The sequence below is a fragment of the Strigops habroptila genome, chromosome W (genome assembly GCF_004027225.2).
Source record: "Strigops habroptila isolate Jane chromosome W, bStrHab1.2.pri, whole genome shotgun sequence".
Lineage (NCBI taxonomy): Eukaryota > Metazoa > Chordata > Aves > Psittaciformes > Psittacidae > Strigops > Strigops habroptila.
The window spans coordinates 9,072,123-9,087,223 of record NC_044301.2 but is presented as its reverse complement, the minus strand read 5'-3'; the positions used below and the strand labels follow the sequence as shown (position 1 = coordinate 9,087,223).

Sequence of the window (15,101 nt, the reverse complement as noted above, 5' to 3'; positions counted from 1 at the left end):
AAGTGAGCTACAAAAATGTAGAGAAAATAATTTATTGTTTACCTTTAAACACCAGTGTTCACAGTACTACCATCATGTAGAAAACTGCTGCTGGGATCTGAGGCTGTTATTCTGTTCCAGTCCAAGTAGATTTAAAGCACAAGCAGAGATTAATCCAAAACCCTGATCTCACTGTTTGTCTGGGATTGAGACTGTGATCAGAAGAGAGTGTAGTGGTAAAGGACAGCTCCCCGAACCCATGAAATATGTTATCACTGCTAATTAGACTTACCGCAAGTTTGCAAAGTCGTAATTGGGTAATCCAGTTTTGGATGTGTTTGACAAATAACAATTCTCTTGTTAAAAACAAATCATGGTTTTAGTTTAATAGGGTTAGTCATATAAAGAGTGATTTTGTGTCAGCAAAACCTTTCTTTCTGACAGTGTAATTTATGACAATCTAGTTAGCAATAAATGACAGTATTCTGACCACTATACCATTCTGTTCTTGGGGACTAATGTTCCCTCTTAATCAATAGCTGGGTAAATGCTCCTTTGCATTCCTTATCAAGTGACAGCCAGATGGTGCTGGTAAATTCGTTCCAGCAGGATTTTAGAATTACCTGGGTTTGTACTATTGTTAATCCTTTGCTGTCTGCGCCACTTGGACCTACCCATCTGTTTCCAGTAACCCTCGAGTTTGCAACCTTAGGAAATAGTCTAGCCAGATGGTTACTCAGATACAGTGCAGCCAAGAAGCATCCCAAGCAGTGAGGCCTTCTGTTCTGCATCTATAAGAAAAAGAAAAAAGGCAAAAACTGGTATCTTGTAGAAATAGCCAGCTAGGACTGTTGGACTCTGTATTTGTTCCTCAGCACCCTGGTCTCTTTTGATGAAGTTTCAGTTTCTTAGGATTGCATGAGCTGTGTTCCTCAGTGTGTAGTAAATCTGGAGCTGTGACAGCTGCCACACTGTCACTTACTGACTTTCTGGTCCCGTCAAAGAGTTTGCGAGACCTTTTCCTTCATAATCTGTTGCATAGCAACAATAATTTTGTCTCCAATGTATTGATGGGAAATAATATGTAATCCTTTCACACCAATAAAAAAGAAAACATATGGCAGCTCTAGGCTGGGAAACACTGGCTTGTGAATGTGAGGGGACAGTTAATCCTCACTAAATCAAGGGGGGAATGGAGCAAGCTGTAAACTCTGTTGGGCTGAGGCTCTGAGGATACATTAGATGCCTGAACCAATTAACCTGTGCTCTAGGAGAAGAGTCCAGTTTACACTCATCCTTCCCATTCTCTCTCTTTTATCTTGTGCAACTAAAGTATGTTTCAGGTGAGCTTTGCTACAACCTTAATTGCTGAAATAAGCATCGCTCTGCAATACCATACAAATAACTGGGCACCCCTTTCCTCTGGCAGGAAAGAGTGCACACGCAGCACTTTGCTTATATGGGACTGCAGTGGGTGAGGGTAAAGTTCAGCCACTGCAAATACCAGTTTCAAAATTACATGGCTGGAGTTCCTCAGGCAAATGCCTCTTGCCTGTAGGGTGGTTGTTTGGTATGTCAGTTGTCTGGCCTGATAACCTTGGTATTTTTTGTATACTTCTAAACACAGGGCTAAAGACAGACTTTGGCATCTGAAACAGGATCTGCTTTGGGGATGCAAGTACAAAGTTAAGGTCAAAACAACTCAGGCAGGGAACACAGAGCTTTGGTCCCAAATGGGCAAAGTGCCTCCCTGCTGCCATGCCCCTGGCATTTGAACCTGAGAGGGCTCTGCTGCCAGGCCTGACCAGCCTTCCCATTTCCCACTGCAGGCTGGAGCATAGGCTGGTTGGGGTTTGTATCATCTTTCTGAGGTACCTTACTGTTGTCCACATTGTGCAGGAAGCCCAAGCTCCTATGACTAGACTTTTAGATTCTTCCCTGGATAAAATGCTTGGTATCCATGAGGCAGCTTAAATCCTCCTTGGGCCTGTCTTCATTTTTCTAGCCTGCATATAGAGTGAAATGTAGGTCAAAATCTGAGGTCAGTAAGCATCTGGTCACTAATTTGAATAGGAGTTGGGAGGTAAGTCCTGTGTTATTTACTTACACAACATCAATCAAAAGAGTTAATTCAAGCTATTTCTAACACACCAAACACAAACTTGTCAAATAGGCTTCAGAAATAAAAATCATCTCAATGGAAACTTTGCACTGGATCAGAAGGCCAAGCTGGTATCTGAGCATGCTGCAAGAGCAAAGCAAAGGCTTCTACTATCTCCCAAACCTATTGTATAGTTTGTTATCATATATATAGCACAGGCTGTAAAATAGCACAGCGTTCACTTAAAAGGTATTTCTGCAGCTAGAGGAGTGGCTACTAATAATCCTCTCTTTTTCTGTCATTTGAATAGTATTCAGGTTTTCAGCAAACAGCAGACAAGTGCTTTGTTTGTGGACACCTCATAATGGAAATGGTAAGAGACCTAAATCCCTAACTGTGGGGCAGCTTGCTGTTCATGTACTTTGGGCACTGCACTGTGAGACATTGTGCTTTTCCCTAGTCAGACTATCATTGTGTCCTTACTGCTTTCAATCTAACATTTGAAACTGAGGCAGTAAATAAAAATACCTTCATGCTCTATTACTCTTAAAGTATAGTAAGTTGGGCTTCTTTTCTAGCTGAGATCACGGGAGGCTGTTTGTTCTGCCACATGCCAGTTTAAAAACAGAAAGATAAATAGAATTTTAATACTAAGGGGGAAAAATACAGCACAGCTTTGTATGAGAACATGGTAAAGGAAAATAGGGTGTGCTCTGTAAGACAGTAGAATAGCAAGAGTGAGCTCTGTCAAGTGGATGGAATCTGGGCTAGAGAGGAGAGGGACAGTATCGATAGTCCTGAGGTTTGTTGCCTGCTATGTGACTGACTTTATTTATCTTCTGCCACTTGCTCCATGTCAGTTAAAATGCATTTTGCCACTGGGATTTGTAGGGAGATAGCAGTCAGAATCAAAGAGCTGTGGGTTGGACCAGATACTGCTGGCATCATTTATTTCAGTGGGTAAAAACAGGAAGAATTTAGTCTGTTTGTCCTAATCAGAAATTCCCAAACAAAATGAAGTGGCTTGCGCACTGAAGTAGTGCAGATCATGTAGTATATCTATTTTCCTCTTTCTTTATGTATGTGAACTTCAGTATGCCTAATGGAAGTAACTATTGTGATGCAAACATGGAGGTTCAATACAAGCTGGAACAGAGACTTCACTAACAAAGATTCTGGCTCATATCCTGGCACCACTGGATGGACAAGGATATTGTTTGTTTTAGCCCAAGAGCAAATTTCTAGATTTCTGTCATGGTGGGAGAGGGGTATCCTGACTTGCATGCTTTGCACTGGCCCGTAGTGGCAGAATCCCAGACTAGAGTCCATAATATCTCATTGGTGGAGCTCTGTAGCTGGAAGCTTGGCAGGTGCTTGTCTGCCCTTCTCCCATCAGGAAGTGTGCTCTGACAAAAGGAAACAGCTCTGGGAGCTCCAGGAATTAAGCAGTCTTGGTTGGTTAATTCCTTCATGTTCCTCCCTGGGAGCACAGATACAATAAACATGCCTGCACAGCAGCGGTGCCCATGTGCAGCTAAGGAGCAGGGAGCTGCAGCCCCACAGCCCTGAGCACACCGGAAGCTGTTCAAGGCTGAAAGTGCAGTTGAATTAGGAGTTGCTCTGTGCAAAGGGGTGGCTGCACAACCATGCCAGGCTAACAGTGTGTGTTGCATAGCTGCCTTGATCGCAACACACACAGGCAAGTTGTTTCTGGCTAGGAACAGGCTTGCAAACCAAAACTGAACTATAGGGCTTCATTAGAGGAGGGAAAAAGGTTAAATTCAATTGACTTTGTGCATTTTTCTGATGTGGCACTTCTTATTTCCTGTTGATTCAGTCTTTATTCATAGAATCATCTACAGGGCCATGGAGATTGGCCTGTGGAGATTTTTCATCTCCAGCTTATTAGCAGCTCCAAGCTGAGCACTGCTGCTAGCAGATACTTTTTGAAATTACCTTCCAAAGGTATTTCTTATACCTGAAAATGTATGCAGTTGGTGGTGCCTGAAGATGATACCGTGTTTCACTCTTCCCAGAGGCTTGTTCCAGATGCTTGGTGCATCCTCCTTGATGTCCCAGTGCCACAGCGAGGGTTATAGACAAGGATGCCAGGAGGGTGGGGATTTGTTCTGTAGTGGTGTAGCTGAGACTGACTGCATCAGGCCCTTTCTTGAAACCTTTAAAATGCAATAGAGAAGGTCAGCATGGGAAAAGCCTGGGCAGATGGATGGATCTGTATCCAAACACATGGATACAGATGGAATTTTAACAGAAACTGATGGGCCCCTATGACCAAGCAATAACCAGTCAGTAACTGTGGTGGATTAGGATCCTTAAATAATGAAGGGACACCTATTTATTTGGTTGGTCTGGTATTTTACTTTTCAAGTTTGAGTAATGACTGGTTTGGATTCTGTCTGTCACAGCCTGTTAAGTTTTGTGAATTAACTCTGTATCACAATAACTTGTGTTTGGCTGCAACAGATTTTCCAGTAAGTGGTATCTGAAGCTGGTTTTAATCTCTGTTGGCAGTACTGGCCCTGCAGAGCTACAACTGATGGGTGTTGGACTGATTTTCACAGTTTGCTCTCTTTATTGGGAGCCAACTGAAACCCACTGAAATAAGCAAGTTGATTGTTTTAAAAGGCCTCTTGCTGACAGATCTGCAGAGTGGTAATTTCATCTTGAAGAGCTTTTCTCACTGTCATTATTAAGAATCAGACACAGCAGTATATGGGAGTTGGATCTCATGCAACCATGCATCTGCTTATTTTGCTGTTTGCCTCCTCTTAAGATCTTGCAGGCCCTTGGAAAGTCATACCATCCTGGCTGCTTCCGCTGCATGGTGTGTAACGAGTGTTTGGATGGAGTCCCTTTCACTGTAGATGTGGAGAACAATATTTACTGTGTCAAAGACTACCATACGTAAGTATGCAAATCCATTGATGCTTAGAAAAATTATAGTAGTTAAATTATTGGTATAGTTATAAGCCTATATAAGCCTTATAGTTATAAGCCTTATAATTATAATCCTATGTAAGTTGTACATAAAAAGGGTCATTTCTGTTTGCTCGGACGTCTATCAAGTGCTGCTCTCACATGTTGGCATTTGTAAAGTATTTTAAAGTTATATTAAAGGTCACTTCATGGGCCCAGTGTAGCATACAGTGGCCAAGTGAGATTGAAAATCAAGTTATGTCAGAGGATGTACTTTTCTGGTGGCTGTTTCTCTACTTCTTTCAGGACTTTCAATACTAATTAGATCAGGATAATTCTGCAAGCGATGGTAGGTTTCTGCTGGCTGTTTCTAAGAATTGATGTTCTGGTAGTGCATGACACTGGTGTGTGTAAATTAGGTTAACCTAGACTGGACAGTAGACATGTAATTAGCAGCTAGTGTTAGAATGATTATAGCCTCACCTGACAAAAAAGTTTTGTGGTTTAAGTGATTGCATTTGGACTCCTTTCTGCTCCCACTCAAAGGCAATGTGCTCTTAGCCCCATTCAACCAGTAACTCAGCTTATGCTGCAAGAGTACTCAACCCTATTGGTACCAAGGTGACTGTGTTACAAGGACAGAGTGAGTGTTGGCCCAGTGACTGTCATAAAGTGCAGCTGTAGTTAATAAGACCAGTTGATGTATTTGGTTTAAGTAGATCCTAGCCATGATCAGCCCCTCTCCTATTTAGCATAGTTATGTCTTCCTGATGTCAGTGACAGTCCCCAAGTCAGGAGCCGCTTTGCAGTCAAAGCAGTGAACCTCTGGAAGAATTGGAATGGCTTTATGAGTAAAGGAAGGTAAGAGAAATGGCATATGTGGGAAGAGGGCTGGGTTCACTATGCCTAGTGGTCAGGAAGAGCTAAGCAATAAAGCCGGACTAGATCGGTCTCCTCCAAATCTCCTTTTCCCCAAATATCATCAAACATTTAGAGGAGTTTCAAATCCTGTGGATCTACATTTTGCTAAAAACAAGGCATGATTAGAATAGGTCTTTTGGTTGTACTTTTTGAAGAAGCTTTAAATGTGATTTGAACATTTCTTCTTGCACCCTAGGGTTTTTGCACCAAAATGCGCTTCCTGTAACCAGCCGATACTACCAGCACAGGTACATGTTAACATGCATTGACTCTTTAGAGAAAACAGCTGTTGGCATATGAACACTTTCTAAAAACACATTTGATGCTTTTCCTCCCTCTTCCAGAATCTATACTATGTCAGATACTAAATTAAATACAGTTCAGAGTAACATCACTCCCAAACATTCCCAGAGGTTGTAATAGTCATACTACTTATGCAGCTTAGTACTTTGTATCTTTAGGGTGCTTTCCAGCTCTTAATTATGCTGTTATAAATCTCATTTAATTGAAAGCTCTGACTGGGGCTCCAAGAACAACCTGAAAAGCCCTGTTTATTTTTAGAATCTCCTATTAGCTCAAGTAGCAGTTTTCCTTGTCTGCTACATCTGCATTTCTGATGTGTATCTGTTAAGATGCCCAAACTTGAAAAGACAGCTGAGGGTTACCCTGACCCTGTGAGAGGGCCACATAGTCTCTTGTCCTGGGGTGGCAATGTAATAAAAGTGCTTACAAGGGTGGAGAAGGCAGCAGAAAAGTTGGCTAAGAGGGAAGCCAGGTGAAGATGTACTTGCATCCTCAGCTTATCCTGACAGTACAGTTAGCATGATAAGACTTCTGCATTAAGACATCCTTTTTCTGCCTGCCCGCAGTGGTGCTCCCTCAGACTCTCAGGGTGCAGGACCCTCTGAATTCCCATTGCTGAGGTCACTGACCAGATCATTTGTAAGCAGGGGCCTCAGCACCTCCCTCCTTTTCCTCTTGTCAAGTTTACAGAGCCAGAGCTTGCATGCTGTAAGCTGCTGTGCCTGGGGCTAGAGCCTCTCAGCATGCCTACCTCCATCACTCTGCACGTTCCATTCATAGAATCATAGAATAGTAAGGGTTGGAAAGGACCTTAAGATCATCCAGTTCCAACCCCCCTGCCATGGGCAGGGGCACCTCGCACTAAACCATGTCATCCAAGGCTCCGTCCAACCTGGCCTTGAACACCGCCAGGGATGGAGCATCCACAACTTCCTTGGGCAACCCATTCCAGTGCCTCACCACCCTCACTGTAAAGAACTTCTTCCTTATATCTAATCTAAACTTCCCCTGTTTAAGTTTGAACCCATTACCCCTTGTCCTACCACTACAGTCCCTAAGGAAGAGTCCCTCCCCAGCATCCTTGTAGGCCCCCTTCAGATACTGGAAGGCTGCTATGAGGTCTCCATGCAGCCTTCTCTTCTCCAGGCTGAACAGCCCCAACTTTCTCAGCCTGTCTTTATACGGGAGGTGCTCCAGCCCTCTTATCATCCTCGTGGCCCTCCTCTGGACTTGCTCCAACAGCTCCATGTCCTTTTTATGTTGAGGACACCAGAACTGTCCACAATACTCCAAGTGAGTTCTCACGAGAGCAGAGTAGAGGGGCAGGATCACCTCCTTTGACCTGCTGGTCACGCTGCTTTTGATGCAGCCCAGGATACAGTTGGCTTTCTGGGCTGCAAGCGCACACTGCCAGCTCATGTTAAGCTTCTCATCAACCAACACCCCCAAGACCTTCTCCACAGGGCTGCTCTGAATCTCTTCTCTGCCCAACCTGTAGCTGTGCCTGGGATTGCCCTGACCCAGGTGTAGGACCTTACACTTGGCTTGGTTAAACTTCATAAGGTTGGCATTGGCCCACCTCTCAAGCATGTCAAGGTCCCTCTGGATGGCATCCCTTCCCTCCAGTGTATCAACCGAACCACACAGCTTGTTGTCATCAGCAAACTTGCTGAGGGTGCACTCAATCCCACTGTCCATGTCGCCGACAAAGATGTTGAACAGGACAGGTCCCAATACCGATCCCTGAGGGACACCACTCATTACTGGTCTCCAATTGGACATTGTGCCGTTCACCACAACTCTTTGCGTGAGGCCATCCAGCCAATTCTTTATCCACCGAGTGGTCCATCCATCAAATTGATGTCTATCCAATTTAGAGACAAGGATGTCGTGCGGGACAGTGTCGAACACTTTGCACAAGTCCAGGTAGATGACGTCAACTGCTCTCCCGCTGTCCATCAGTTCCATAGCCCCATCATAGAAGGCCACCAAATTGGTCAGGCAGGATTTCCCCTTAGTAAAACCATGTTGGCTGTCACCAACCACCTCATCATTTTTCATGTGCCTTAGCATGCTTTCCAGGAGAATCTGCTCCAAGATTTTGCCAGGCACAGAGTTGAGACTGACTGGTCTGTAGTTCCCTGGGTCTTCCACCTTCCCCTTCTTGAAAATGGGGGTTATATTACCTTTCTTCCAGTCATCAGGAACTTCACCTGACTGCCAGGATTTTTCAAATATGATGGACAGTGGCTTAGCAACTTCATTCGCCAGCTCCTTCAGGACCCGAGGATGGATTTCATCAGTTCCCATGGACTTGTGCACATTCAGGTTCTTAAGATGATCTCGAACCTGATCCTCTCCTACAGTGGGCCTAAGGTCTTCGTTCTCACAGTTCCTGCATCTGCCTTCCAATCTTGGGTGCTGTGGTCAGAGCACTTGCAAGTAAAGACTGAGGCAAAGAAGTCATTAAGAACCTCAGCCTTCTCCAAATCCAGGGTAGCCAGTTCTCCTGATAGCTTCCAGAGAGGGCCCATGTTGTCCCTAGTCTGTCTTATTTGCTACGTACCTATAGAAGCCTTTCCTGTTATCTTTGACATCCCTTGCCAGATTTAATTCTAGCTGGGCCTTAGCTTTCCTAACCTGGTCCCTAGCTTCCCAGACAACGTTCCTTTGTTCTTCCCAGGCCGCCTGTCCTCGATTCCACCTTCTATAAGCTTCTTTTTTCCCCTCTAAGTTTCCTCAGCAGCTCCTTATCCATCCATGGAGGTCTCCTGGCCCTCCTGCCGCACTTCCTTCTAGTCGGGATGCAACACTCTTGAGCACGTAGCAGGTGATCCTTGAATATCGACCAGCAGTCTTGGGCCCCCCCTGCCCTCTAGGACTATATCCCATGGAACCTTACTAAGCAGGTTCCTGAAGAGGCCAAATTCTGCTCTCTTGAAGTCCAGGGCAGTGAGCTTGCTGCATGCTCTTCTCACTGTCCCGAGGATCTCAAACTCAACCATCTCGTGATCACTAGAGCCAAGGCTGCCCTGGAGCATCACATTTCCAACCAGTCCCTCCCTGTTGGTGAGCATGAGGTCAAGCAGGGCACCTCTCCTTGTTGGCTCCTCTATTGCTTGAAAGAGGAAGCTGTCTTCCACACAACTGAGGAACCTCCTGGATTGGTTGTGCCAGGTTGTACTGTCCCTCCAACGGATATCAGGATGGTTGAAGTCCCCCATGAGGACAAGGGCCTGCAAGCGTGAGGCTGCTCCTATCTGTCTGTAGAGCGCTTCATCCACAGAGTCCTCTTGATCAGGTGGCCTGTAACAGATCCCCACCGTAATGTCCCCCATTGCTGTTCTCCCTTTGACCCTGACCCACAAGCTCTCTGTTGACTCATCACCTGTCCCCAGACAGAGTTCCATACTCTCCAGCCTATCGCTGACATAAACAACGCCCCTTCCCCATCTGCCGGGCCTGTCTTTTGTAAACAGCCTGTAACCTTCCATTCCGACACTCCAGTCATAGGAGCCATCCCACCATGTTTCTGTGATACCAGTGTCATCATATCTCTATAGCTTTGCACACATCTCTAATTCCTCTTGTTTGTTCCCCGTACTACAGGTGTTTGTATAGAGGCATCTGAGCCGAGCTCCAAATGGAGCTGACTCAATGGCTGGAGCAGCTGAAATATCTGTGCATCGCTCCAAGCACTTATTACAGGTGCTGGCAACTGCCCAGGAGTGTTGGGATGGATCGATGTCCCCCTCCCCCAACGCATCTAGTTTAAAGCTTTCTTGACCAGCCTGGCAAGCCTCCTACCAAAACAGCTCTTCCCCTTCTTTGTCAGACCAGCTCCACCACCCTCCAGTAGACCTGGCCTCCCAAATTGAGTCCCGTGTTCTAAATAACCAAACCCCTCACTATGGCTCCACCGTTCTAACCATTTATTAACCTGCCAAATGCACCTAGCTTTTTTAAGGCGCATTTTCATTTGTCATTATTATTTCTGTTACATGGCCAGGTCTCACATAATTAAAAACCTCATAAAGGCTGAGTCAGAACTGCTTGTTCTGGTGATGGGATGTGAAGAGAAAACCCCTATGTAAATTTCACTGGATTTGTGTCTTACAAAATTACTTAAAAAGAAAAACAAAAGGTGGGAAAGAAAAAGCTGTCCTATTGCTGACTCATCTGATGTCTAGCAGGATAGACTCCATGTTCCCATGGAGTTTTCTTAGGTTAGTTCAGGTCTAGCAGCGCAGGTACTAACTTGCCCATAGCTTCTCTCAGACACAGTTTACATTATATCTGATGCTCTAAACCACACCTGGAACTGGAAACAGTGCAAGACAAGAGATCGAGAGATTTAATGAGCTCTGTCTTCAGAGGCTTCAGAGTGGATCAGGAAGTCTGTGAGGTTACAAGAAGGGTATAGGCTGCTCTGCAGGGCCTGGGGCTCGGCCAGGAATTATACAACTTCACTGCATCTACCCTCATGCTGAGGTTTTGGCCTGTGCACATAATTACCTGATGGACTGGTATGTAACCCTCTATGGAGCACATACAGTGACATGTGCATTAGCAAAATAGCTGTGCAGCAGATGGTTTGAGGGGAATACAAGTCCTGGAAAACTCAGGCCAAGATGTCTACAAGGAAAAGTTACCCAATCAGCAGATCATAGTTTTTGGCTGGTAATTCATTCAGAACCTGGGTGCCCTTGGAAAATTATTAGATTTCAAGACAAGTTTGTCCCTTGAGGATAAAGTATTGGCTACACTTCCCAAATTACCTCTACAGCTTAGATATATCAGACACCCATGCTGCTCCTAAACAGCAAAACCAGTGGTGCAGGGCTGTGCACCAGGGACAAGACCCCCAGTGGTCACAGAGCCCTGCTCTGTGGAGGAGGAGGGGATCCCCCAGGGAAACAGCTCTGCAAAGCAATAGGCTGGGCACTGAAAGAAGATTGAGAAAACGCCACTTACAAGCCCACTCTTACCTTCTCTCTGCTTCCCCAACAGGACTCCGAGGAGACCATTCGGGTGGTGTCAATGGACAAAGACTACCATGTGGAGTGCTATCACTGCGAAGTAAGCGTCCAGCCTGCCCCATGGCAAGGCTTTGCTAATATCTAGCAGCCTCTTGGTAGGTGCCTGACTCGTACCCCAAGGTGCACTTGCTGGCTCTTGCACGCCTGGGCAGGTAGGGCTCTGCCCCACGGCTCCTGGAGAGAGGCAGAGGGAGTGATGAGTGCTAGCTGGTCTGCAAGTGCTGCTGCCATCCCCAGTACCAAATCAGTTTGGGTTTTGGTTTAGTAGAAAAGAGATAGGGATACCACTATGTTACTTTTTGGGAAGTAGTTTCTTTTTGTGCAGAAAATTTAAACTTTTATTGGAGCAGATCAAGTTGTGGGATTAATGCTCTTGCTTTGGAGAGGAGAGCTGAGTTCAGTCCTAGCTCTGCATCCAGAGGCATGAGGAGGGAAACAAACTGTTTAATTTGGGATCAACCCAAAACTCCTCTTTTGCAGTAGGCATGGCACTCTGATATAACATGCAAATATCCACACTGATACTAACTGCTACCTGTCTTAGCAGCAGAGGCAGAAATGCAGCAATGCTATCTTCCATGCACTTTTGCAAAAAAGGTTTTACAAAGAGACTTCCAATTGAGAGAGAAAATAACAAAATTCAGGGCATCTTGAAATGTATATGAACCTAAATGTAAGGAAGACCCCATCCACTCAGCTATCTCCTTCCAACAGAGATACCTGATACTCCATCCTTCTCTATTAAATTTTAACGAGAAATTGGCACAGGAAATCGCACAATTTTGGAGAGCTGTACTTCCCTCCTCCTTCTTCCCTCATCTATTGCTTTGTGCAGGCTTCACCTAAGATGACAGCTCCCTCCCCTTCTCTCTCAGGCTATTGACTTTATGTTAGAATGTCCCAATGGGGGGTTATTTTCAGTTCTGTTTCATTATTTGTTTCTCCATTCTCCTTCCAGTTTGAGGCAAATCAAGCCGCCTCCACATCTGCCCAGAATGGCAGAGTGCATTTATGTACAGAAATAATAAGGGGTTAGCCATGTGTCAACAGGGGTCAGTTACTGCCTAATGGTCTCAAATCAGGCTCTCAAACTGTACATGCTGAGTCACTGCTGTCCCAGAATCATGCTAGAAAAGTTAGTGCCAGTATTTTGAGGTATTCACATGGAGACTTTTGCAAAGTCTCTGAAAACTTACTAGCCACTTCTGAAATGCTGTTAGTCATCATCACCTGGTGGCCATGCAAAGGTCAGTGGTCAGTGTTGCTGCTTTTCTACATCATCTCTTTTGTACAACCACTTAACTTCTGCTGAAAAGTTTAAGCAGGTTTATAGATCAATAGACTCCCATTCTAAAACTGAAATCCACTGAGAAGGCAGGCTTTCTCACTGCAGAAAAGGAATCCAATTCTGGAGAGGGGGAAAAAAGGTATGAACAGTTGGTGCATCTGTAGAGTATCTGAAATTGGTAAATTCTAATGAGGAATTGAATTTTAAATATCACATAAAGGACTACAAAGGTATTATAAAATATATAGTAACACACAGAAAACTACCTTGGCAGAAACTGTGATTAAAGACTCCCTAAACTAACACTCCAGTTTTAAAGCTTACTTTAAAACCCATTTTTCATTCTTATTTCAGCATTGTAAACTTTAAGGATTTTACCTTGAGCCATGAAATCTAAAAAATCATACTTTGTGTCCAATTAAAAACTTTGCATCAGTTTTCAATACTGAAGTGACCTATACACCCAAATTATAATGGTGACAACTGAAAACCTGGATTGTCTCTATTGCAGCATACATAATAGCAGGCAGGATCATTGTTTGTTGTTCTTCTTTTTATCTCAGCTCCTCCACTACTGTTCACCCATTTTGTTCCTGTAGTTATGTGCCGGTTCCAGAGGTAAAGATAGACCATTGGCCTTGAAGTTTAATTTTTTTAAATTCCAAATTACAGAAAGTGTAGCCCTGCTTCAGATGTAAAACATGTCTCATCTCCCCTTCTTCCCCACTCACTCTCATTCTCTACTTATGCTACCCCATTTCTTGCCTGCTGCCTTGTTGTAAAATTGGCTCCTTCACTGTCCTAACCTCTTCCAGGTTGTATGCGTCAGGGTCAGTCCTTGGCCTGTTTTTTTTTTGTTTGTTTGATTTGCATCAACATTTATTAGATGAATAAGAGACTAGAATGGAAAACAACAGGAAAAAAAAAAGCTGGGTACTATTATAGACGGTCCTGTTTGATTTCAGCAATATCATTTTGCTTAATATGAGATAGTCAGGGTCCACCTGCCAAAAACTCTTGAGGTTGCTGGCTTCAGAGGCATGGGAGGGAGCTCTCAGACTTATGCTGGGTAGGTCAACATTGTTGTGAGATGACCTACCTGAATCACTCACTAACCTAGGATGTATATGTTTCTTCTAGGATTGTGGCTTGCAGCTCAATGATGAGGAAGGCCGTCGTTGTTACCCATTAGAGGGCCACTTGCTCTGCCATGGCTGTCATATCAGGCGCCTTAATATTGAACTGCCATCACATCCACCTCCAAGCTATCCGATGCATATCACAGAACTCTGAAAGACATTTCCATTACCAATAAGCCATTTGAAAGAGAAGACAAAAATCTAAAAATTACTTTCCTGTTCCTTTAAAGATGAGATTCCAGTAATAACCATCTAAACCAGCTATTTATTTTTTAAAACAGAGGTGAGGGTTCCTTTTCTGATCTTGTACATATGCATTCTTTTATCTAGACGTTTTCACTGAGACACCATCTACTTGAACAAATAATTCACCACTAAACTGTAACTGTAAATGGCAGCATTTCTAAAGCAATGGTACAAAGGGCTGTTCTGCACTCCCTACTCACTTTCCTCCAGTGGAGATTTCACCCAAGTAAGAAGTGTAGAATTACTTTCCAAAAGTTAGCACCTTATCATATTGCAGCAAGCATGATAAGATAAATGCTAGCATTTTAGCTAGTTTTGTTGAATTATGGTCTTAGAGAATACAGGCTCACATTTTTTAAAACTTAGGAAGCAAACAAGTGTTTTTAGTAAGGACATTTTCAGCATGGGTTAAATAATAGCATTCTCTGAAGAAGCATCAGTCCAGCTTTCTATCCTACAAGGTTCCACAGTCATCCAAAGACTATTTAGCTTGTTGAAGAAATATGGCAAGCATCTCTCATAAAAACTACGTTACAGAGGATTATATCCAAAAGGTTAGCACATGCAGGGTCATAACAGTTGAAGAAAGTTACAGACCTCTGTAATTGCTTGCCATGTACAACTGTAGCCATGGTTTCAAAATACATTCATATCAACTTGATGATTTGGCACTTACTAAAGAATTCATCTTTCAAAGCTGTTTTTTGTTTAATAGGGTTAGCTGCCCCTTTCTATGCAAAGGTACACTTGTCTTTATACTACTTGTTTTATACAAGACTTCATTTGGTACCAACTGCTTTATGATTGTATGTTGATACATTATTAAAAAAAGAGGGGACAGTGGTTTTTGTGCTTTTCAGATTTGTGTTCTTATGTAAATGCGAAAGCTTCTCTTAATGATTTTCTTAAGGAGTATTTTTTATGTTAAATCAGTTCAACACAGAGGTAAACTTTCTAGAGTTCGTTTTATGATGTGATTGTTCTTCAGAAGCCTTTACTTTCAGACTATTTCCATACAGTTAAAACAATAATAACTTGTTCTCATTTGCATCAGGACTACACCTTTCCATTTTGATAAGGAATGTTGCAAAGTCCCTACAGCACAAAGCTGTTGTAGGCAATTCAGAGTCCCTCATGCACTGGAGTAC

General features: G+C 43.7%; 1 protein-coding gene across 1 annotated transcript in view; it reads left to right on the top strand.

Annotated features, from left to right (window-relative positions):
- The window catches only part of LOC115619103 (Wilms tumor protein 1-interacting protein homolog), a 119,284-nt gene extending 104,502 nt beyond the window's left edge, over positions 1-14,782 (top strand). The window contains exons 4-8 of the mRNA XM_030511146.1: positions 2,391-2,453; positions 4,875-5,005; positions 6,135-6,186; positions 11,252-11,320; positions 13,709-14,782. Of these exons, the coding sequence (XP_030367006.1) occupies positions 2,391-2,453; positions 4,875-5,005; positions 6,135-6,186; positions 11,252-11,320; positions 13,709-13,861 (468 nt within the window). The 3' untranslated portion in view covers positions 13,862-14,782. The remainder of the gene's footprint in view (positions 1-2,390; positions 2,454-4,874; positions 5,006-6,134; positions 6,187-11,251; positions 11,321-13,708) is intronic.
- Positions 14,783-15,101: the final 319 nt, after the last annotated feature.